The 24,873-nt window shown below is 40.6% G+C and overlaps 1 protein-coding gene across 1 annotated transcript in view; it reads left to right on the top strand.

Annotated features, from left to right (window-relative positions):
• CENPF (centromere protein F) overlaps positions 1-24,873 on the top strand; it is a 58,574-nt gene that overhangs the window by 30,896 nt on the left and 2,805 nt on the right. The window contains exons 11-19 of the mRNA XM_024751105.1: positions 1,328-1,463; positions 3,640-7,034; positions 8,329-11,070; positions 12,298-12,450; positions 15,582-15,758; positions 16,096-16,257; positions 18,531-18,693; positions 19,914-20,390; positions 21,830-22,008. Coding sequence (XP_024606873.1) covers positions 1,328-1,463; positions 3,640-7,034; positions 8,329-11,070; positions 12,298-12,450; positions 15,582-15,758; positions 16,096-16,257; positions 18,531-18,693; positions 19,914-20,390; positions 21,830-22,008 — 7,584 coding nt within the window. The remainder of the gene's footprint in view (positions 1-1,327; positions 1,464-3,639; positions 7,035-8,328; positions 11,071-12,297; positions 12,451-15,581; positions 15,759-16,095; positions 16,258-18,530; positions 18,694-19,913; positions 20,391-21,829; positions 22,009-24,873) is intronic.

The following is a 24,873-nucleotide window of genomic DNA, read 5'->3' as shown; positions in this document are numbered from 1 at the left end:
AGTTTGTAATGATATATGCCAATTCCCAGTGTTCCAGAGGGTGGCATATAATATAGGTTGAAATACTTATCAGCTGTAATGTCATTGAAGGTTGAACAGCAGGTTGAGGAATATGGATAGAGGATTTATAATATTTATTATGCAAGTCATGTGGTTAATAAGAAGCATTTTTATTCAGCATGAAAATATTTCTTCATTTTAAGACTCAGAAAAATAGACAGATCTCCCTAGAAAATAGTATGGGGCTGCATATGTGTCTCTGCTACTCTATGGCACATCGATGCATGGGTCCTTCATTTAATCAGGTACCCAAAGGACCTTTTTTCACTGTGAAATCTCAGATTCCTCCACCTAGAATTAATTCTTCCATGCTCCAGCCCTCTGATTTCCCATAGGACACTTCATCTCTCTTGAGGATGTAGTGCATCTTGGTGTGTATTAAGTGATTGGTATTACATCGTCCCCCACTGGCGGGTACCTGGTCCTGGGGGCAGAGACTCTCTTAATTTGTAGCTGCATCTTTCATAATGCCCATTCCAACATCTTTACATTGCAGACTTTCTTAATGAACATTTATTAAAGGTAATTTTACTCAAAGACATTCCCATAACAGTGAACCTTAAGATGGTTTTATAACGAAACATCAAAATTTGTCACGTGAATTTTTTGTTTCGTTAGCACCTCAGAACTTTGCAAATATATGTGTGTGTGTGTGTGTATATATATATATATACTTTTTTTGTTTTTTTGGTTTGTTTGTTTGTTTTTTGCGGTACGCGGGCCTTTCACTGTTGTGGCCTCTCCCGCTGCGGAGCACAGGCTCCGGACGCGCAGGCTCAGCGGCCACGGCTCACGGGCCCAGCCGCTCCGCAGCATGTGGGATCCTCTCGGACCAGGGCATGAACCCACGTCCCCTGCATCGGCAGGCGGACTCTCAACCACTGCGCCACTAGGGAAGCCCGCAAAGATATATTTGATCATTCAGGTGTGATGGGGACTTGGAGCATTTGTGCTTTGGGGGAGCTTGTAAATAGGCTTTTCCTTATGAACGAACACTTTCACAACCATAGGGACATCCAGAAAGTTCAAAAAATATATTTCTCGAAGTAAAAAGATTATCATCCATTTTGGATTCTGTGCTTTTGACTTCTATTTATAAAATCATTTTATTGAAGTAAAACTATGTAACTTCATTGCTCAAAGGGAAAGTGTGATTCCTCCCCTAGTGAGATACACACACAGTCCCATTAGGGACCCTCAGCAAGGCAGAAGTCCTGAGTTGCTTGAGCATCTGCTTGGGTGATAACTAACTAAACCTGTGCTTTAGGAAATGAAGAGGGAAAACAGCCTCCTTAAGAGTCAGTCTGAGCAAAGGGCCAGAGAATTTTGCCACCTGGAGGAAGAACTGAAGAAGGCCAAGCAGCGTTTGAGTCAGAGCCAGAACTTTGCAGAAGAAATGAGGGGTGAGTAAATGTAGCATTTTTGAGTTCTTTCTCTAGGCTAATGTTCCCATGAGGGAGGATGGATATCATTAGAAGCTTCTTTGAATTTTTCCATATCTTCTCCCAGAGAGATGTCTGCAGTTGATGTGGAAAAAGTTTTTGCTTTTCCACTTTTTCGTTTCCAGAGTGATAGTTGGACTTTTTTTTTTTTTATTGGAACACACTGAGTCCCCAGATGCCTGGTTTTCAGCACTTTGAAACCAGAAGGGTAAATATTTTCCACACAAAAGTAAATTGTTGGGGCTGTCTCTCGCCTCAGTGCTATTTTGTGTCTCAAGTGTGTTTGTTAGTTACATCCAGACGGCGCATCTTCTCACCCATCACCATTTCCCTTATAATGGAAAATCCTATGTTAAATGCATGTTTTCCCAGCCCTTAGTGACCATTGTTTTGGGATGGCTTACTTGACTGAATGATTTTATTTCCTTATTCTCTGTATAGCCATAGAATGATGCTGTATACACCAAATGAATCCACTGTTCATTTCACATTTATGTATATATAAATGTGAATGAGTCTTTCCTTACATTTATGTTCTCCCCTGAGGTATTTGCACATCTTGGATTTCTTTTAACCTGACTTGTGGAATGGGTGTCACACTTCTCTGTGACTGTTTTCTTTTTTAAATTCCAGTCTCCCTAAGACAGCTTTCAGTTTTTCCATGGCAGGAGGTAGAAATGTCAATCTTCAGCTTTTTTTAAAGAAAACTATAGGAAAAGAAAGGGTTAGGGCGTTTTTCAGTGTTGGTCACCAGTATCATTGTTTGAGGTCCTCACACGCGAAGTGGACTGATATCCCCTGTGGCGCTATCTCTACCAGCCTTCCACTCTCAGTATGTAGACTGAGATTAGGGGGCTAAAAATAGGAATGATTTCTAGTTACATCTGAGTTTATAATACATGCTACTTTTTCATCTACTATTGAGATTCACAACTTTTATTCTTCTTCAACATACTTGGGAAGCCTTCCCATCATTGTTGAATGAAAGCAGTGTGGTTATTCTCAACTAGCAGGGGCCAGTGGGCAGAGGGGAGTTTTTAGGCAGAGGACAGGTGGTAATGGAGTTTGTGACATCTTCCTGATGATTCTCATCTTCACAGGCACCACCCTCACTGTGAGGGGCCGGGATGTGGGGGGATATTGCTTCCCAGTGATACTCACACGTAGGCCTCGAGAGTTACTAATATATAGCACCATATACTATTAAGATATATATATATATTACTTGAAGTATAGTTGATTTACATGTCAGTTTCAGGTGTACAGCACAGTGACTGTGGTTTTTGGTTTTTTTTTTTGCTGTACGCGGGCCTCACTGTTGTGGCCTCTCCCGTTGTGGAGCACAGGCTCCAGACACGCAAGCTCAGCGGCCATGGCTCACGGGCCCAGCTGCTCCGCGGCATGTGGGATCTTCCCGGACTGGGGCACAAACCCGCGTCCCCTGCATCCACAGGCAGACTCTCAACCATTGCGCCACCAGGGAAGCCCAATGACTGTGTTTTACACACACACACACACACACACACACACACACACACACACATATATCCCTTTTTCAGATTTTTTCTCCTTATAAGTTATTACAAAATATTGAGTATAATTCCCTGTAACACTTTATACTCTAGTACTTATGCCTGATCCTATGGATTTTTTGGCTAAAATGGTGAAGACGTTATTTACTTTTCTGAGAAATCTGGAATACTCCATAGTATTCCTGAGATATTTCCATTTTAGTGCTGCTCTTGTCACACTTTTCTCTCCTTGAATAAGTATTTCCAAAGGGCAAAAATATGCATATACATAAACACATACAAGGAAAAAGAATAAAAGAAAGTTTCATGTGCTTAGGAAAATAATCCCTTGGTATTTTATACAACAACACTTTCTTAAGCTGCTGAGAAAGGAGATAAACAAATGTACTGCCATCCTGAAAAGGACCATTTTCCATTGTCTTTATATAAGCTTAGATAATTATCAGGCGATCTGTTTTCAAGGAGGTATGCAGGCAGTAATGCCAGTTTGTACAGGACTTGAGAAGCTGTTAGTTTGTTTGGGTTTTTTTTTTGAGAGTTTAGAATTCTTGTAGAATAAATATTTATTAAAATCATGACAACTTAAAAAATATCTTTTTTAATAGCTAAGAATACTTCTCAGGAAACCATGTTAAGAGATCTTCAAGAAAAAATCAATCAGCAAGAGAATTCCTTGACTTTAGAGAAACTGAAGCTTGCCCTGGCTGATCTGGAAAAGCAGCGAGATTGTTCTCAAGACCTTTTGAAGAAAAGGGAACATCACATTGAACAACTGAATGAAAAGTTAAGCCAAACAGAGAGAGAGTCCGAAGCTTTATTGAGTGCTTTGGAATTAAAGAAGAAAGAATATGAAGAATTGAAAGAAGAGAAAACTCTGTTTTCTCGCTGGAAAAGTGAAAATGAACAACTTTTAAATCAGATGGAATCAGAAAAGGAAAGCTTGCAGAGTAAAATTAATCACTTGGAAACCTGTCTTAAGACACAACAAATAAAAAGTCACGAATACAATGAGAGGGTAAGAACATTGGAGATGGAAAGAGAAAATCTGAATGTCGAGATCAGGAACCTTCACAATGTGATAGACAGCAAGACTGCAGAGGCAGAGACACAGAAGCAAGCTTATGGAGAACTACAACAGAAAGCCGAGTTCTCAGATCAGAAACATGAGAAGGAAATAGAAAATATGTGTTTGAAAATTTCTCAGCTTACCAGGCAAGTTGAAGATCTAGAAGATAAGCTTCAGTCACTGTCAAGTGAAATAATGGACAAAAACCAGCGTTACCAAGACTTGCACGCTGAATCTGAGAGCCTCAGGGATCTGCTAAAATCCAGAGATTCCTCTGCGGTGACAAGTGAGTCTCATCAGAGAAGTCTTTTGGCATTTGAACAGCAGTCTGCAGTGAATAATTCCTTTGCAAATATAATTGAAGAACAAGAAAGCGTGCCTTCAGAAAGGAGCGAATGCCATTTAGAAACAGACCACAGTCCTAAAAGCTCATCCATGTTACAAAACAGAGTCGTTTCTCTTGAATTTTCATTAGAGTCTCAAAAGCAGATGAACTCAGATCTGCAAAAGCAGTGTGAAGAATTGGTGCAAATCAAAGGAGAAATTGAAGAAAATCTCATGAAAGCAGAACAGATGCATCAAAGTTTTGTGGCTGAAACAAGTCAACGAATTAGTAAGTTACAAGAAGACACTTCTGTTCATCAGAATGTTGTTGTTGAAACTTTAGCTGCCTTGGAGAGCAAGGAAAGAGAGTTGCAACTTTTGAATGAAAAGTTAGAAACTGAGCAGGCAGAGATTCAAGAATTAAAAAAGAGCAACCATTTACTTCAGGAATCTCTAAAGGAGCTACAACTTTTGTCTGAAACTCTGAGCTTGGAGAAAAAGGAAATGAGTTCCATCATTTCTCTTGATAAAAAGGACATTGAAGAGCTGACCCAAGAGAATGGGACTCTCAAGGAAATTAATGCAACCTTAACCCAAGAGAAGATGAACTTGCTCCAGAAAACTGAGAGTTTTTCAAACTGTATAGATGAAAGAGACAAAAGCATTTCAGAGTTATCTGACCAGTACAAACAAGAAAGACTTACTTTGCTCCAAAGATGCGAAGAAACAGGAAATGCATTTCGGGATCTTAGTGAAAAATATAAAGCAGAGCAGGAAAAGAACTCTAAATTAGAATGCTTGCTGAATGAATGCACGAGTGTTTGTGAAGATAGAAAAAATGAATTGGGACAGCTAAAGGAAACATTTGCAAGGGAACACCAAGCATTTGTATCACAATTAGCATTAGCTGAAGAAAGAAACCAGAGTTTAATACTAGAGTTGGAGACAATGCAGCAAGCCCTGAGATCTGAGGTTACAGATATCCAAAGCAATTCCAAGAGGGAGGCTGACAGCTTAAAGCAAGAAATCATGACTTTAAAGGAAGAACAAAGTAAGATGCAACAGGAAGTTAATGCCTTATTACAAGAGAAGGAGCACCTGATGGAATTAATGAAGACGAAACATGAGCATCAGCATCTAGAATTGGAACCAATTCAAGACTCTGTGAAAGTAGCAGAGAGGAAGATAAATACACGTCACGTTCAACTTCCGATGGACCTTGAAGTTAAAGATGCTTCTCTAGACAGTTATAATACGCAACTGGCACAAGTAGAAACTAAAGTGAGAAACATGGAATTAAAACTTCAGGAGAGTGAGAAGGAGGAGTACCTACAGCACGAATTACAAACTGGAGGAGAATTAGAAACTGGAGATGTGCAACAAGACATTCAGTCACAAGATATTAGTGGCCTTGGAAACTTTGAAATAGATCCAGAGGAAAAATACATTTCGGTGCTTCACGAGTTATCAACAAGTCAGCAGGACAATGCCCACCTGCAGTGCTCTCTACAGACGGCAATGAACAAGCTGGACGAGTTAGAGAAGATGTGTGAGGCATTGCAGGTGGAAAAGCTTGAACTCATATCTGAGCTGAACGACTCAAGATCAGAATGTGTCACAGCAACTAGCAAAATGGCAGAAGAGGTAGGGAAACTAGTAAATGAGGTTAAAATATTAAATGGCGAAAATGGACTTCTCCAAGGTGAGTTCGTGAAAGAAACGCCAGAAAGTGAATTTGGTGAACAGCAAGATGAGCAGACGTCTGTGTCCTTAAATCCTTTGGATGACAGTAATTCCTATGAGCACTTGACAGTGTCAAACAAAGAAGTTCGCATGCACTTTGCTGAATTACAGGAGAAATTCTCATCTTTACAGAGTGAACACAAAATTTTACACGATCAGCACTGCCAGATGAGCTCTAAGATGTCAGAGCTACAGTCCTACATTGACACGTTAAAGGCTGAAAATTCAGTCTTGTCCATGAGTCTGAGAAACTCTCAAGGTGACTTGGTAAAGGAGGTGATGCCAGGACCCGGGGAGAAGCATTTTCTGTCCTTGTCACTCTCTGGTGTGACTGACAGCCCTGGCAATGCAATAGAATCCTCTTTTTACAAAGATGTTTTAGAGCATATGGGAGAAACATCCCTTTTGAATAATTTAGACAGGACTGTTTTGGCAAACCAGTCCAGTGTAGAGAAGGTCTCTTGCAGTAGTCTGGAGGAGGAGAATCTGACTGAGAGAGAAATCCCCTCTGCCCCGCTGAGGAGCGTTGAAGAACTTGAGACCGTCTCTCAGATGTACCTGCAGTCCTTCAAGAAGCTAGAAGAGAAAATTGAAAGTCAAGGGATTACGAAAAATAAGGAAATCGAAGAACTCGAACGGTTACTAAGTTTTTCAAGGGAAGAGCTTGACTGTCTCAGGAAGCAGTATTTGTCAGAAAAGGAGCAGTGGCAGCAGAAGCTGACAAGTGTGACAGCAGAGATGGAGTCCAAGTTGGCGGCAGAAAAGAAACACACGGAACACCTTACTCTTGAGCTCGAAGTAGCGCGACTCCAGCTTCAAGGTCTGGACTTAAGCTCTCGGTCTCTGCTTGGCACCGACATAGACGATGTAAGTATGTGGGACTGACATGCTATTTCTCTAATCGAGTGCCTAGTGGGCACGCAATCAATGTTTGTTGAATTGAAATCGAAATTAAATCTAAACTAAAATATTTTTAGGGTTCAAGGACATAAGAACAGAATATACCAAAAGCTTTGAAGAAATAAACCAGAACTTTAGGAAAGTGAGTCAACTTTATTTGAGGAGTAAATTTCTATCATGATTATCTTTAAACACTATTATATTGGACATTACTAAAGATGTTTTTTAAAGACTCCTGGAGAAAATCATGTTACAGTGTCAGAACATGTTCTTCAGGACGTTTGTGTGTTTTCACTCTTTGTGAGTTAATAAAGCACATTAAATATCAAATTGGAACTTAGGAATGGTAAGGTGATATGAATTTTAACCTCTTTTGCCTTTTTCAGACTGTTTTTAATGTTAGAGTTATAGTCGTGAACCTAAATATTGGAGTTTATTATGTATTTCTGAATACTTTTCTGACAATTGTCTTGGTACAAATTTGGATATCAAATCTCTGATTTGATATCAGTCATTCAAAGAGACATTTCTTTCTTTACAGAATATGAAATTGTTCGGTTACTTACACCTTTCTCTTTTCTAGTCTACCAGCTAAACTAGTAATGGCGTACAGACAATGAGACTCACTTAATTCCCTCCCTCTACCTCTGTAAGGTAGGGAGGGCAGGTGAGAGGTGACAGCACTTGTAGTCAAAGTAGCAGATCCCTATTTTACAGAGAAGAGAAAGTGAGGTTCAAACATGTGATTTATCCAAGAATATAGTAAGTGCTGGATCTGTGATTAAGTCCTTGGGCTGGGAATCTGGTCATGAAACCCTACTGCCTTCTCTTATCGAAGAATATCATAAATGCTGAAGATGGAAGCCGACCATTTTATGTGGAATTTGTTAGCCTCTTATTTGATAATCCCAAAGAAAATTTCATATTTAGGTTACCTACAATATTGCTAGCAAGAAAAAAATTTTGAAATGTAACTACATCACAATTTAGATGATCACGTAACTGACCCTGAAGGGTTTGTGTTCATGATAAATACCCAGTACCTTGCCCACAGAAAACACTTACTGAATGTTTGTTTAATTGTGTTGAATATTTCGATGGAGAGAGGTGAATTTGGTGGGAAGAATGCCCTTTGAAGAGATGTGTTTAGCAGAAGCAAGTAGCCAGTTTCTCAAAAATAATACTATAATTCAGCCTATTTATTCTATTTTGATTCTTCTTGAAAAATAAAGTGGCTTCTCATTATATCTTACAACTACAGGCTATTCGGGGTGGAGACGATAGCTGTGAAATAAGAGAATTGGAAGACTATACTTCAGAAACTAAAGAGAGGACACCAAAGCATGAGATTCATCAGATTTGTGAAAAAGATGTTCAGCAGGACCTCAGTCTAGAGATGGAGAAAATAACTGAGACCAGTGCGATCAAACTTATAGGAGAGTGGTCCGGGGAGCAGTCCCCAGAAACCAGTCATAGGACCCCAGTGGAAGACACAACCCAGGGCTGTTCAGAATGCATTTCCGAATTGTCACTTTCTGGTCCTGATGCTTCGGTACCTATGGATTTTCTGGAGAATCAGGTAACCATTCAGACTCTCCAACTGCAGGTAAAAGAGACATCAAATGAGAATTTGAGATTACTTCATGGCATAAAGGAACGTGACCAAAAAGTTGAAAGCTTGCTAAACGAAATCAAAGAGTTAGACTCAAAACTCAATTTACAGGAAGTACAACTAACTACCAAGATTGAAGCATGTATAGAATTGGAAAAAATAGTTGAGGAACTTAAGAAAGAAAAGTCAGATTTCAGTGAAAAATTGGAATCCTTTTCTCGTGATAACCAGAGAGTAGAAAGTTCGAGAGGCCTCACTTCTAACTTAGAAATGGGCACAGATAAATTGTCACATGAAGGTATTGAAGATGAGGTAGCCGAGGTGGCTGACAACTGGAGAGAGAGATGTCTCAGTGTGGAAAATGAGCTGCAGAGGATGAAAGCTGAGAGAGGAAGCACAGAGCATCACGCCCTCTCTGCGGAAGCCAACTTAGAGGTAGTTCAAACAGAGAAGCTGTTTTTAGAAAAAGACAATGAAAATAAGCAGAAAGTTATAAACTGTCTTGAGGAAGAACTCTTGGTGGTCACAAGTGAGAGAGACCAGCTTCGTGGAGAATTAGATACTTTGTCAAAAGAAAATCAAGAGCTGGATCAGATGTCTGAAAAGATGAAGGAGAAAATACAAGAGCTCGAATCTCATCAAGATGAGTATCTACATCTCCAAGAGCAGCTGCAGAGTTTGGAAAAGGACTCTCAGGCACTGTCTTTGGTAAGAAGTGAGCTGGAAAACCAAATCAGACAACTGAATAAAGAGACAGAATCACTCGTAAGGGAATCCGAGAGCCTGCAGACCAAACTGAGTGAATTGGAGCATGAAAAGCTGACCGTCACCGAGGCCTTGGAGGCTGCACTGATGGAGAAAGGCGAGGTCGCGGTGAGGCTGAGCTCAACGCAGGAGGAAGTGCACCAGCTGAGAAAAGGCATTGAGAAACTTAGGGTCCGCATTGAGGCCGATGAAAAGAAGCAGCTCCACATCTCAGAGAAACTGAAAGAAAGCGAGCGTAGGAACGACTCGCTTCAGGATAAAGTTGAGACCCTTGAAAGGGAATTGCATATGGCAGAAGAAAACCAAGAGCTGGTGATTCTTGATGCTGAGAATTCCAAAGCAGAGGTGGAGACCCTAAAAACACAAATGGAATTGATGACTGAAAGCCTGAAAGCTTTAGATTTAGACCTTGTCACCATACGGTCCGAAAAAGAAAATCTGGTGAAACAACTACAAGAAAAACAAGGTCAGGTGTCTGAATTACACACATTACTCTCTTCATTGAAAAATGTATTAGAAGAAAAGGAGCGAGAGAAAATACAGATGAAAGAAGAATCTAAAGCTGTGGCGGAGATACTGCAAACACAATTGAAAGAGCTAAGTGAGGAAGTAGCAGCCTTGTGTGATGACCAGGAGACCTGGAAGGCGGAAGAACAGAGTCTGGACTCCCCAGTGCAGGAAGTACATCAGCTGAGAAATAACATTGGAAAGCTGAAAGTCCACCTAGATACTAATGAAAGGAAGCAGCTCCATATCTCAGAAAAACTGAAGGAAAGTGAGCATCAGGCAGCTTTGCTTAAGGATACAGTTGAGAACCTTGAAAGAGAACTAGAGGTATCAGGAAAAAACCAAGAGCATGTGATTCTTGAGGCTGAGAAGTCCAAAGCAGAGGTAGAGACCCTGAAAGCAAAAATAGAGGAGATGGCCCCAAATCTGAGAGCTTTGGAGTTAGATCTTGTCAATACAAGGTCAGAAAAAGAAGATCTGACAAAAGAATTACAAAAAGAGCAAGGTCGAGTGTCTGAATTAGAAACATTAAACTCTTCATTTGAAAATCTATTGCAAGAAAAAGAGCAAGAAAAAGAACAGATGAAAGAAGAATCTAAAGCTGTGGTGGAGATACTGCAGACACAATTGAAAGAGCTAAGTGAGAAAGTAGCAGCCTTGTGTGATGACCAGGAGACCTGGAAGGTAGAAGAACAGAGCCTGAGTAGTCAGGTAGATTCCCTTGAACATGAGAAGGCTCAACTGCTACAGGGCCTTGACGAGGCCAAAAGTAATTACATGCTTTTGCAGTCTTCTGTGAATGGCCTCATTCAAGAAGTAGAAGATGGCAAACAGAAACTAGAGAAAAAGGATGAAGAAATCAGGATACTAAAAAATCATATTCAAGACCAAGAGCAGCTGGTCTCTAAACTGTCCCAGATGGAAGGAGAACAGCAACTTTGGGAGGAGCAAAGAACAAAACTGGAAAATCTGATGGTGGAATTGGAGCAGAAGACCCAGGTGCTGCAATCCAAAAATGACACTTTGCAAGACACCTTAGAAGCTCTGCAGAATTCTTCCAAGGATCTGGAGAAAGAGCTTCAATTGACAAAAATGGAAAAACTGTCCTTTGTTGAAAAAGTAAGTGGCTTTATCTCTGTACATTTGAATGTGTTGTCATGCGGGAGGGTCAACCACTGTGTCAATTCTCTTTCCTTCTGGACAGCTTTTGCAGTATTGGACCAAACTTTGTAAAGGCTTTTGGGGTCTTGAATTGTGGGGACATTGAGTTGGCTCCAGCAGTGGTGACCCTTTGCTTTGGCACACACTTCCATGGGGCACCGGTATGGATTGGCATGGTTTTCACTGTGGCACCTGGACAGGGCAGAAGCTTTTGGGTTGTGCATGGTTCCTTTCTCACAGTACATCAGAATAGTAGCCCCCATACCCATACCCAGTTGAGAACCACTGCTGTAGAGAGTATAACAGATATCAGTTCGAATCAGTAGGGATCCCCTTTGCTGCTGCCCTGCCTTTTTTTTGCCTTTAGGAGAAAGAACTATTAAAGATACTGATACAATTGTAACTGATAGAACCCTCGTGGCTCCCGGGGCATGTCCTGGGGATTTTGTGCTTTCAGCCCCTCTTTTGTACCTTCTCTTTGGGCAGTCTCCTGTTCTGTTAGCTGATGTTTAAAGGGGAAAATCTGCCATCTGGAAGCTCAAATATTAAAGAAAAATTACGTTTTTGCCCTATACTTACTGACCTAGGAAAGTGATTCCTTCAAATTAAGTTTTTACTGGACAAATATTAAGAGACTGTCCAGAAAATACAATCAATCATACCTCTGTATTTTCCAAGAATTTCAAGTTTTTGTATGGCAGTTATGGGTGGAGACAGACAAACTATACCAGGCTGTTTCAATCTGATATAGGGACGAATGTAAACAATACTGCTTTAACTGGTTTTAATGAATCATATTCATGTTTCTTGCATTTTAGCATGGCATTGGAGAATTAGCAAGAGATCCAAGAGCTGATAGATGAAGTCACTGCCTCATACAATCTCTGATATTTAAGTTTAATTCAAATCTTTACTTCTATGAAGGATTTTAAGACTTGGTAATATTATCTTTCTTTGTCATTCCTTTCCTTATTGTTTTCTTTTATTAAATCTTGCAGAGAAGAAAAGGTAAGCTTACCAGTAGGTTTTGAGAATATTAGTTGAGTGGATTAGTAAAGGGAGAACTAGCTGGGTTTTATTTTATTATTGGAGGCTAAAGCGACTGTCGTGAATATGCCATATAAGAGTGATTAATTTGATCAAACAGACAACCATAAGCAGATCCTAACGAAGAGGAAATTTCAGGTAAACACAATGACTGTGAAGGAAACTGAGCTGCAGAAGGAAATGCTTGCGATGGTACAGAAAACGACGGAGCTGAAAGAAGAATTTAGTAGGGAGAAAAACAGGCTAACTGAAGATTTAAAATTAGTGTCGGAAGAAATGAAGAGCAGAAAAGTAAGTTTCTCTGTGACAGATTCATTACACTCTGATAATTCTTGTGGGCGCTCTCCTTGTTTGTTTTTGTTAAGACCTTCTGTAATGTACTAAACTTTTTTTTTAGCTTTTGAAAAGAGTAACCCAAGCTCATGTCACGATCAGACCTGCAGTAATTTTCGCCATCCAGCACTGTCATGAGCCCAGAAGGAGTCAGGCGAGGCCCCTGAACACATGAAAATACCTGTCATGGAGCCCAAATATTTTTTTCATAGAAGATGACCCTTGTAACTACATTAATGCATACCAGAAATGGATTTCATGCTGCTTTCAGTAGGCTGTTGTCCTAGCCTGCCACAGATTACAAGCCAGAACTTGCTAGAGACAAATGCACTGATCTTGCAAAGAACTAACAAAGTAACAGAAAGAAAGTCATAGTAAGATGTAAAGTTGGAGCAGTCGTGGGGTGCTACTTTAGGGCAGGTTGTGGCAGAACTATAGCGTTTGGGCTGCCACTCCCACTGCTGGTCCCCTAATACACATTGCTGATTCATGCGCTTTCTCCTGAATCTCTTTAACACCAAGTCTTAGGTAGCAGCTACCATGCATGCAAATGGTAAACACTCCTATATTCATGTAGTCCTTGTGCAACTTCATCCCTAAGTAATTCTCAGAAAAGGACAGCAAAATATAATTGTGATTATGACCCAGAGTAATCACAAAAAGTTGAAACGGTAATTGTAATGGCCTATATAAGGAGTTGGGGAAGTTAGTTCTTTTCTTTAAATGTGGTATTTAATCTAATGAACATTGAAAAGCTTTGGCATTTAATCTCAGGAATTGGCTCATGGAATTTTCCGGCAATGCTGTGTGGAAGGAGTTCCTATGGATGATATTTGAGTCCTGCATCTGCTAAAATCTCCTTTGGTACTGAGCAGCTTGGGAGTATCTCAAGTATATTGTTATTTGTCTTTCATTTATAGGCTCTACTAAAAAGGAAAGCTAGGTGTTCAGCCTCAAGGCCATACATATGAGTTTGTTAGTCTGCGATGGCTTTATTCATTCTATAAACACGGCTAGAGTCAGAGGATAGAATAGAGGGTGATAGCTGTCCTGTGGTTCTTCCTGCACCCATAGAACTTACCATCTTGACATACAATAAATCATTAAATAGGAAATATATCAAATAATCATAAACTGTTAAGTGCTATAAAGGAAACAAGATTCTTCACTGCAGAATATTTGGGAAGTGGAGTGTGGGGTAAGGAAGAACCTAATTTAGATGGCGTGGTCAGAGAATGTCACGTGCAAGGCAAGGCGTCAGCCACGTGGAGAACAGGGCAGACGAAGAAGCCTTCTAGGTCTAGAGAGCAGAGTGGTAGAATCTCTGAAATTAGAAAAATCTTTGTACATTTTAGAAATGGAAAGGAAGCCATTGTGTCTGGAGTCAGATGGAAAATAATAGGAAAGAAGGTTGGAGCGGTAGGAAGCCATGGTAAAGAACTAGAGTAGAATCTAAAGTGACACCAAATACATGAGGTTGGAGATTGAAGGAAACGTTTAGGGTGGATACATGAATTGGGCTAGTTCAGAATATAGGTAGTGTTTAAAAAATTATGGGAATGGTAGAAAACATAGATGGAGAAGAGAAGATGGCTCAGGGCCTAGCCCAGATGCCCTCCAGCATGTAGGGTGAGGAAGAACCAGCAAAGAAACTGAGAAGACAAGATGAGGCAAACCAGGAGAGTGTCATGTTCTAGAAGCCACGCATGGAGGCTGTCTCAAGACCGAAGGAGTGATCAGCGGCAGCACATTCTACCTGGAGGTCGAATGAGATGAGGGCTGAGGAGTGCTCCTGGGATTTGCAACATGGAGCTTAACGATGCCGTGAAAAGCCATTTCAGGAGGAGCTGGGATGAAAGCAGGTTGGAGTGGGTTGAGGGTGAACGGTTGCTGAGGAAGTGGACACAGCATGTATATAAACACGTATAGAAACATCTATTTGGGTTCAGGCACGGAGAAGCCAGATACCTCTAGGGCTGCAGTTTTGTTTTGTTTTGTTTTGTTTGCGGTACACGGGCCTCTCACTGTTGTGGCTTCTCCCGTTGCGGAGCACAGGCTCCGGACGCGCAGGCTCAGCGGCCATGGCTCACGGGCGCAGCCGCTCCGCGGCATGTGGGATCCTCCCGGACTGGGGCACGAACCCGCACCCCCCTGCATCGGCAGGCGGACTCTCAACCACTGCGCCACCAGGGAAGCCCTAGGGCTGCAGTTTTGATAGTCCTGCACAGTGAAGGGAGAGAAGGGCAGAAGAGTGGGGGGCCTTTGGAGGGAAATTCTTAAACTGATAGAAGATGGAATCTAAGCTGGCCAAGGAAGAAAACGTAAGTCTGGAGGGGCTTGAGTGTGAAGGTGGTGGTGATGCTGCTAATGAGGTCAAGAAATTACTGCACTAGAAGTACTTAAATAAGTGAGCCTGGGAGCCTAGGAGGGTTTGGTCCAGAGTGTTTTAGTAGCGAAGTCCAGGTTTCAGAGACTCTGTGTTCCCCGTGGATGTAACCTTGGGCTGGAGCAAAGGAAATTGCCACTGGAGGTGAAATCGCCATTTAAAGTGAATACAGTCATCCCTTGGTATCCACGGGGCATTGGTTCCAGGCCCTCCCCAGATTCCAAAATCCGCAGATGCTCAAGTCCCTTATATAAAATGGCATAGTGTTTGCATATCACCTGCACGCATCCTCCTGTATACTTTAAGTCATCTCTACATTACTTAAAATACCTAATACTACCTAAATAGTTGTAAATACAATGTTAATGCTGTGTAAAAAGTCGCTGGTACACAGCAAATTCAAGTTTGGCTTTTTAGAAATTTCTGGAATTTGTGTTTTGGAATATTTTTGTTCTGTAGTTGGTTGAATCAGTGAATGTGAAATCTGGGGAAACAGAGTGTTGACTGTACATTGCTAAGGATTTATAGCACTAATTCTATATAGATTGTCTTGCCTGTAAACTATTACAGGCAAGACAGTACTCAGTATTTTCTAGATATAGATATATATATCCAGTACTCAGTATTCAGTATTTTCTAGATGTTGATATATATATCCAGGCTCTTATTTATCTTCCCATGATTTTATTATTTTTCTCATTAGGGTCAACTGAAGGAGCTCATTCTAGAAAACGGTGAACTGAAGAAGAGTTTGGATTGTGTACACAAAGACCAGATGGAAAAGCAAGGGAAGATGAGAGAAGAAATAGCTGAATATCAGCTACAGCTTCAGGAAGCTGAAAAGAAACACCAGGCTTTGCTTCTGGATATAAACAAACAGGTAAAAATGTGTGGTCTGGTGACTGGGGGAACTGGAGAGAGTGTGTTGACCATGGTGATGAGGCATTTTTTCCAAGAAGGTCAGTGTTCTGCATTATTATTATGATGTATAATCCTGTGAACATCCCATCCTATTAAGTTTCCACCAGTTACTTGTACATGTCTTATTTTATGGCTTGATTTTTTTAAAAATACATTTCCGTCTTGGAGTAGAATAGTAAGGGAGTTGCAAAGACCATTTGAAATGGTCCCCGGATCAGCAGTTTTCTTTCTTGTTTGTTTTCTTTACAATATTTTCACCTGAGCCTCCTGGCTAAAGTAACATTTTTCTGCCCTAGTATGAAATGGAAATCCAGACATATCGAGAGAAATTAACTTCTAAGGAAGAATGTCTCAGCTCCCAGAAGGTAGAGATAGACCTCTTAAAGTCCAGTAAAGAAGAACTCAATAATTCTCTGAAAGTGACCACTGAGATTTTAGAAGAATTGAAGAAAACCAAGGTATGTTCACTTATCATTACTTCATGACTTAGAATGGTTCATACGTCTAACAGTGGTTTTAACAGTATGAAATTAAGTGCTTTCATTTTAATTTTCATGAAAAAAGTTTTTTGTTATCATAAATAATACCATTCATCACTTGTCTGCTGAGTTGTTTTTAAAAATTAGAGGATAGCCTGCAGTTCCATAGCTTGAATAAACTTCATTCATTGCTCAGTGAATCCTTTCAGAGTAGAGGATGTCAAAGACTTCTTGAGATGGATATGAAGAGCAAGCCAATAACAGATCAGGGCAGGCCCCTCCAGGTGTGGTTAATAATAATTTGGTGGTGAAAGTCTTGCATGACTGGTCTTCAGGTTCACTGCTGTCACCAAACCCACTTTACCATGGCTTATGGGGAGATCAAGCACTTGGTCAGGTACACGTATGTGTATGTTCTCCTTTTCTTTTCCCTGCAAGGACCATAAAACTTTTTTCTTTATAAAAAAAGGAGGTGAGCCCTCATCTCAGTATTGTGAGACTGTAGAAGGTGCTACAGCAATTCTACCTGGAGAGGGAGGCTGTTTTGATACCCACAAAATTCTTTTCATAAAACAAATACCATCCAGAATGTACAATATGAACCTGGAAAATAAATATTTTTCAGTAAAGGTCAGAAAACTAGGTATAGATTTCTTATGTTTACAGCTCTTATACAATGATCAAGGTGAAGGAAATATACCAGTAAAATACAAACTAAGTGCAAAATAACATTAATGACCCATAATGTCCTGTTGCTACAAAATGAGAGATGTTAGGTTTAATAACAAGACAGAAGTAGCTTCAGGTCTAAGTTTTAATTTACTCACTTTCTCCTTTTTTTTAATCTTCGACAGTTGTACTGTGGGGAATGTCTATTTATATATATGCCGTGTACAAAGTGGTACATTGTTAGTTGAGTCTATACAAATCTTATATAATTTTAATGAAGTAGAAGTTGATAAGCATTGCTTTATTTATTTATTTATTTTGGCTGCGCTGGGTCTTAGTTATGGCATGTGGGATCTTCGTGGCAACATGCAAGATCTTTAGGTGTGGCATGTGGACTTCTTAGTTGCGGCATGCGGGCTTCTTAGTTGTGGCATGCATGTGGAATCTAGTTCCCTGACCAGAGATCGAACCCAGGCCCCCTGCATTGGGAGCGTGGAGGGCTACCCACTGGACCACCAGGGAAGTCCCAGCATTGTTGAAATTGAATTAAATCTATCTCTAATCCAATTACTGTTGGAATCAGAAATAGAAAGTTCTGAAAGCGCAGATTTACATTGCTAATAAATTATTTCAAGGTGAAATGTGCGAAGAATGAAATCTACTTGTAACATGAATGCGATGCTCAGGTTCTTCTTTTTTTTTTTTTAATAGTTTGGTCTGCCTTTATATGTTCATGATCTCTTATCAGAAACTCTTAGAGCTAGATTGTTTTACAATTCTGCATTTCTTAGATATTGCATAATACAATGCATATGCCACATATTACATAATGTCCCATCAGAATCTTGGGGTAATGCTTCATAATCAAATTCATATTTCTACAGCAAAATGTATGAATATTTTTCAAGGTGGGATAAATAAAGGAATAAATTCCTTCATATCTGTTCAAGTCAAGTTTTGCCTGGAAATCATTTTCAGATCTTTTTTTTTTTTGATCTTGCAGTTGTGCTTAAGGAACTGTGAACATGTTCTACTGAGAAGTGCTTGATGACATAAGTCTGCCACCATTCTATTCACTTTTTGTTTGAGCTGCTGTAAAATTTAAATTTGTATTGTAAACCATAATATCATTTGGCCTTAAATTTGTGTTGTGAGCCATTGGTAGTGTCAATTGGTGTGACGAAACAAATGCCATCTTAGGTATTGAAATTGTGCAACAGCACAGATCACAAAAGGGAACAATTCTGTCATCTAGAGTGTTTGACCTACCAAGAATAAGTGCATGGACCCTTGGCCCCTACCTCCCGGTGTGATTCCTATTGGATAAACACAGACATAGTGGGCTACTTAATAGGACATTATGTTAAGAACTGTGACTGATGCTTGCTGACACTAAGAAAGGGAGTGACAAAACCACAGTGTCTACTGGGGGGACTTAGGACACTGTGCAGAGAAGATGAATTGTTTTGAAGATAATAGTTCTTAGATTTACAGCACATGATTCTTAATTATATCTTATTATTTTTCCATATGCTTATGAAAAGCAATTCGAGGTTTTAAGTGGAATTACTTCTGTTTTGTAGATGGAAAATCTAAAATATGCAGATAAGTTGAAGAAGGAAAACGATCGTGCCCAGGGGAAAATAAAGTTGTTGATCAAATCCTGTAAACAGCTGGAAGAAGAAAAGGAGATGTTGCAGAAAGAGGTATCTCATCTTGAAGCTGCGCAAGAGAAACAGAAAGCAGGTCGGTGTTAACTGGGTACATCAGTGAACCCAGACTGTTTTCCACTAGTGAATCATACATTTACGGTGTGTCTGCATGGGAAGTGTCGTTAGTGCTCTGTTCTATGACTGCATGCTGATTTTCAGCAGTTAGCCGTTTTCAGCATTTTCCAATTTCAGAATTTTGTGCTTAGCTTGGGGTCATTAATAGGATTCAGAATGAAGCCTGCATTTTAAAAACAGAATTATTGCATCTTCTGTTCTATAAAACATACAAAAAACTGGTAGCCCTTTCTGCTAATGAGCCTTTCCAAGAAGAGTTTTTCATGTGGATGTCCATGATGTAGTTCTAATGTAAAGGAAGACTGGCATGTGAGCTGGCATTGGTAATTTATAAACAGCTGATTCTGGTTGTCCTTGGCCCATCCTGGTGGGTCAACTAAATGGAAGGGTTGGGGGCTATATTTTTGGGTATGGAGGTGAAATAAAAAAGAAATGACAACTCTTCCTGCCGCTTTTCTCCACGTATGCCCCCAGAGTGGAATGCTTTTTCTGTGTGGATAGATGATGGCAAGCATAGTATAAGTGCCTCTTTTGGACCATATATAAATTGGCACAGGTGGGAGGTCAACAGTCTTGCCTCCTGAGAAGAGTACTCAGAATGGATTGGGGCTCCAGGGAGTGTCTCTAGTGGAATCAGTGCCAACCAGGCAGCTATAAGTTACTGAGACCTCTTCCCTTATAGTATCCCTCAAGCCCTTGTCCATCAGATCCTCCATTGCCTCCAAATGGTTTTCAGAACTTCTTTGGCCTTGTCTCGTCACTGGCCCTTTCCTATCTCCCAAAGCCATTACAGCAGTGACTTTATATTCTCTTTCGACTTTTACTGTTCATTCCCTTACAATAGAAAGGACGGACGGGAAAATCGGGGATGTAATAAATTAATTCATTTGATGTCGTATGATAACTACAAGAAGGTTTGATGGATTGGCTGAAATATGAGTTTGAGATTTTGGTGGGTTATGTTTAAGCTATCCCAATAAGTATGTAACTCAGTAGAATATGTATGTTGATATGATCCCTCCCAAACAAGAACTATAAGAACATATACAGATAGACCGTCTGCCACTCTTCCTAAAAATAAAAATCAAGAAGCAAGTCTAAGGTTATCTGCTTGCTGATGCCCAGTGTTAATCAGAGAAGCGTCAAGTTACAAATGATGTGTCGCTTTATTTTTGACAGGTACTGTTGTGGATGCTAATGTTGATGAATTAATGACCGAGATGAAAGAACTGAAAGAAACCCTTGAAGAAAAAACCAAGGAGGCAGACGAATACCTGGATAAATACTGTTCCCTGCTTATAAGCCATGAGAAATTAGAGAAAGCCAAAGAGATGTTAGAAACACAGGTTGCCCGTCTGAGTTCACAACAATCTAAACTTAATCTTCGAAGTTCTCCTTCGCTGAATTCAGTTGTTCCAGGACCATCCCCAGTCCCTTCTGCTACTGAAAAGAAGTTATCATCTGGCCAAAATAAAGCTTCAGGCAAGAGGCAAAGGTCCGGTGGGATTCGGGAGGATGGGGGAGAAACCACACCTTCTACACCAGAGAAATTTTCTAAAAAAAGCAGGAAAGCAGTCAAAAGTGGTATTCATCCTGCAGAGGATGCAGAAGATGCTGAGCCTGAGCCAGAGGGACTTCCAGAAGTTGTAAAGAAAGGTACTCATAATTCAAAAAGTATTTGTGTTCTTTTGAAAGTGCTCATAAAAATTCACATACAAAAAGACAGAAGCATTTATTTTTTAGGTTATTGCGTAACAGTACTCGTTGACCTTCAGAAGCAATAGTCCACTGTTAAATTGGTAAGGTATATACTTTCTTTTCTGTCATGAGAGAATGGCTAAGATCTAATTACTCATGTCACAGTACCAAAAGTACTAGGAGATTTGAAAAATGGCTGTCAAAAACCTGTTTAGAAATTGGCATTTCTGCGTTGAAAAATCCCCAAGTCAAAGACACCCTTTGAGCTTTCCCACCTTCAGTCCTGTGTGACCCCCAGGTAGTGGGTGAGCTAGAGGATGGGCCTGATGATGCTGGACCCCTGGCTGAAGCCACTTACCACTTTTTCTTTTTGAAACCCACTGGTGCTCCAAGTGCGGCCCAGAGATTGGGGCCAGTCTAGGAACTTTTGTTACTGCTCCATGATCAAAACAATGTATAGAAATCAAGAGTAAGAGTTTGAAATTTTCATAGCCCTTTGCTATTGTTGCAACATTCAAGCACATAATCGGTTCTCTATTAGATCCATTCTTATTGTACTATACAAAAGTATCATTCCACAGCAGATGGGAAATTACTTCCCACCCCTCCCCCGCAAAATATCAAAACCAATTTTTTGCCATAGATAGTTTGAGAAGTACTGCTCTGAGTAACTCTAGGCTTTAGGAAATCAAACCCCTAAATAGTTAGCTATCTCTTTCTCGTTTCTGTTTTTTATTTGTAGTTAAAGGGTTAAAAACAAAGCAAAACCACATGCTGCTGTAGTTACTGTAGTTATTTTAATGCTGTGTGTGACATGCTTTCTTTAAGTATTCTTGGCATTGCCCTTCACCTCTCAGTCATCACAGGTCCTGTCAGTTCCCTCTGTGGAAGGAGATGATGAGCGCAGAGCAAGGTCAAATCTCTCCTCCCACATAGTTTTTCTGCCTGAGAGTAGTTACCTCAAGTAGCTGCTACCATTTCACATTTTCCTCCTTTCAACAAGAGCAGACCTTTTCTTTTATCTCTTTCCTTTCCATTTCACCCATTGTTTCCTCCTCTAATCCAAATCTTTCAGGAAGGCCTGCTGGTGTGTTCTTCTTAGAAAAGTGCGAGTTAAGACATCCACATAAAAGAAGCAGGAAAATTTTTTTCTGTTTAATGTTATTTTCCCCACGTGGTTTCTTACGTTTCTAATAAGAAAAAAACCTGTTAGTGATTTATTCAATTTGATGACTCCAGGGTAACTATGAATAAAGTGTGTCCATTGTCCACTGTGGCTAGGAGAAAGTGTTTTCGGAGTCACCCTTATCCTTGTTCAGACTTTACCTAGTGAGTAGTACTCCCACCGTAGATAGAATTGGAGCCAGCAGTGTTGACAGGCAGCTTTTTGCCTTTAGGGTTTGCCGACATCCCAACAGGAAAGACTAGCCCATACATCCTGCGGAGAACAACCATGGTGACAAGGACCAGCCCCCGCCTTGCTGCACAGAGGTTAGCACCATCCCCCCTAAGTCTCGACAAAGAAAATCTCGCTGAGACCTCCAAACCAACAGCTGGTGGCAGCAGATCACAAAAGGTAAACCACTGTGAACATGTATCTACCGTTTGAAATCCAGGAAGTGACAGCATTATCTGGGCAAGGGTTTGACACTGCGCCCTCTGACTCAGGAGCTCTTCAAAGTCTGACCTTCCCCCTGGGGTATAAAGAAGTCAGTGGTGAGGAAAGTCGCGAGCAGATGCGAGGATAAACATCACATTACCCTGCCGCACAATCTTGTCCTTGACCCAGCGGGCCACTTGTAAATCGTTTGGCGGGAATTGGCGTTGTTAGATCAGAGCTCAGAGGGTCTGTAAGAAAGTTTCGGGCAGTACCATCGAAGGATTTGGCATGGGTACTGGTCATCGCTTGCTTCACAGGTTTCCCTCTCACCCGTCTGCCCCCCAGCTGCTGACTCTTTGTGTTTTATTATTCCTTTACTTTCTACAAAAAGCACATATTTCAGTAGATATCTGGAGAAAGTAGCTCTGTTTATGGATGTCTCTAGTTTGATTGTTGAGGGTAGGGAGGGCTGGGATCTCAGGGACCTCTCTGCACCTTCAACAGCCCAGTCACGTTATTTAAAGCATAGAGGATATTTGCTTCACAGATCTTTGTCCCGTTACAATAATCCATACCAGCATCTACCACTTATGTATGCAAAGTATATGTATTTTATGGAACTCAAGTTTTATTTTCTTATTGTATTGTACTCTCCTAGTAAGTAGTATTATAAAAGGAGGAAGAAAGTAAGACTTACGAAGATTGAACCTGCCCAGACTTAACACCTACTCTCTCTCTCAGCTCCAGTCTTAATCTTTTCCCATTGTTTCTCAAACTAGGGATTGCAGGAATCTTGTTGGAAGTTTCTAGAATGGCTCACAGATTTTTTTTTTTAATGTCGTGATTTTACTTTGATTGCTTACTTGTCAGAGTTTAAGTATTCAATGATTACCTTGAACCAGCCAACAAAGCTTTGAAAGTGTAGTAACCCTATCTGTGTAATGTAGTAATTCTTAAGTGGGCAGGCATGTTCCTCAGTGGGATTTTAGACACCAAACACAAAGACACTGGTGATTAGCTGCATCAAAGCAAGAACGTATACGCACATGTTTGCTATGTTGATGTATAAGGGCTTTAAGGATTAAGGAATTTATGCCTACTATTAAGTTTGTTCATAACTTACATTATAATAAAATTTTGATTAACTCAGGAGTGAGGAAGAAGGGTCTGAGGTTTTCTTTCACTTATTAAAATGGGCCCATTCATGACTTGTATTAGAAATATTCTACTGTTTTGTGCAAATTTCTTCCCCATCCCCACCCCTCCACCCACCTTTTTATCTTTTTTTTTTTTTTTTTTTTTTTCCTCACTCACTCACTCACATTTGGATTTAACTCTTGGATGCTGGTAGCAATAGAACACTGAAGAGTACACTGGAGTAGGTCCTGACTTTCCAAGGGACAATAAGAACAGCTTCTTTTCCATAAAGTAACTAGCACCTTTAAAGAGTGAAGCTTCCAGGTTTGACTAAAGCTATTAACCGCAAGCTAATTCCTGAAATGAAGTATTTGGCTCTTTTAAAACAGGAAATCATGATACATAGGTAGTACCCTGTACCTCCTGCTATTTCACGGCAGCTCACTTTACTGTAATTACTCGCCTAAATATCTGCCTTCTGAGTTCCAGTATGACTTCTGTGATGTTCCTGGGTATGTTTACAGTTACCTGTGTCCTCATGTCTAATAGAGATATTTGTTGAATGAATGGAGCTGTGGATGTCCTGAAGTGATTGCAATAATAGATGTTTAAAGGTGTGTTAGGAAATCACCTCATGAAATCATCATATGGGTCATTTTTCCCTTCTTTTATGAGGAATTGATGTTATTTAAAGCAGTTTCCATGTGGAGTTTAGACTTACTATCTAAGAAAGAGAGCTTTGCACGCTAGGGGGCCTGCTCTCCACGCTGCTGTCGCATCTGCTGAGGACAGAGCAATAACCATGGTTGCCTGCAGACTGTGTGCTTGCTTTAGCTACAGGCTGCAGTAGGCACCAGTGGTTATGAATTGCTAAGCAATTTTGTGCACTTTTGCACATGAATGGAGGGTGGTTCCTCTTGAAAGAAGGTTATAGGGGACTTCATGATTAGATGTAAGCCTTTGAAACCCGGTCTATTGATTTTTTTTTTTAATATATATAAATTTATTTTATTTATCTTTGGCTGTGTTGGGTCTTCGTTGCTGCGTGCGGGCTTTCTCTAGTTGCAGCGAGCGGGGGCTACTCTTCGTTGCGGTGCGCAGGCTTCTCATTGCGGTGGCTTCTCTTGCTGTGGAGCACGGGCTCTAGGCGCATGGGCTTCAGTAGTTGTGGCACGCGGGCTCAGTAGTTGTGGCTCACGGGCTCTAGAGCACAGGCTCAGTAGTTGTGGTGTATAGGCTTCGTTGCTCCGCGGCGTGTGGGATCTTCCTGGATCAGGGATCGAACCCATGCCCCCTGCGTTGGCAGGCGGATTCTCAACCACTGCGCCACCAGAGAAGTCCCAGCCTATTGATTTTTAATTTAATTCAGCATTTTCTGAATCACCTTATAAAATGCTTGCCTCATTTGTTGAGCATATTTCATCATTCAGTTTGAAAAAAGAGAGAGCAAGGTGTCGTTTCCTGAAGCAGTTGCTTAGAAACTTGGGATTATGAGCCTTTGCCTGAAGTCACTGGCTGAGTGTTGAGAGATTTCCTAGATCGTTTAATGGAACCTTTAGTGACATCTGACAAGTTCAAAGGGGAACATGGGTAAAATGCGGATTAGGTGAGGATCCCTCTCTGTTATGTCTCTGGGGTGAATAAGCCCAGAGCTCCCAGTTTGCTGGGAACGAGGGAGTTGTGATTGTGTGTAAACTTGATCTG

The sequence above is a fragment of the Neophocaena asiaeorientalis genome, unplaced genomic scaffold (genome assembly GCF_003031525.2).
Source record: "Neophocaena asiaeorientalis asiaeorientalis breed wild unplaced genomic scaffold, Neophocaena_asiaeorientalis_V1.1 scaffold67, whole genome shotgun sequence".
Taxonomy (NCBI): Eukaryota; Metazoa; Chordata; class Mammalia; order Artiodactyla; family Phocoenidae; genus Neophocaena; species Neophocaena asiaeorientalis.
The sequence above is the reverse complement of the archived record's forward strand: the minus strand, read 5'-3'. Positions and strand labels throughout refer to the sequence as shown.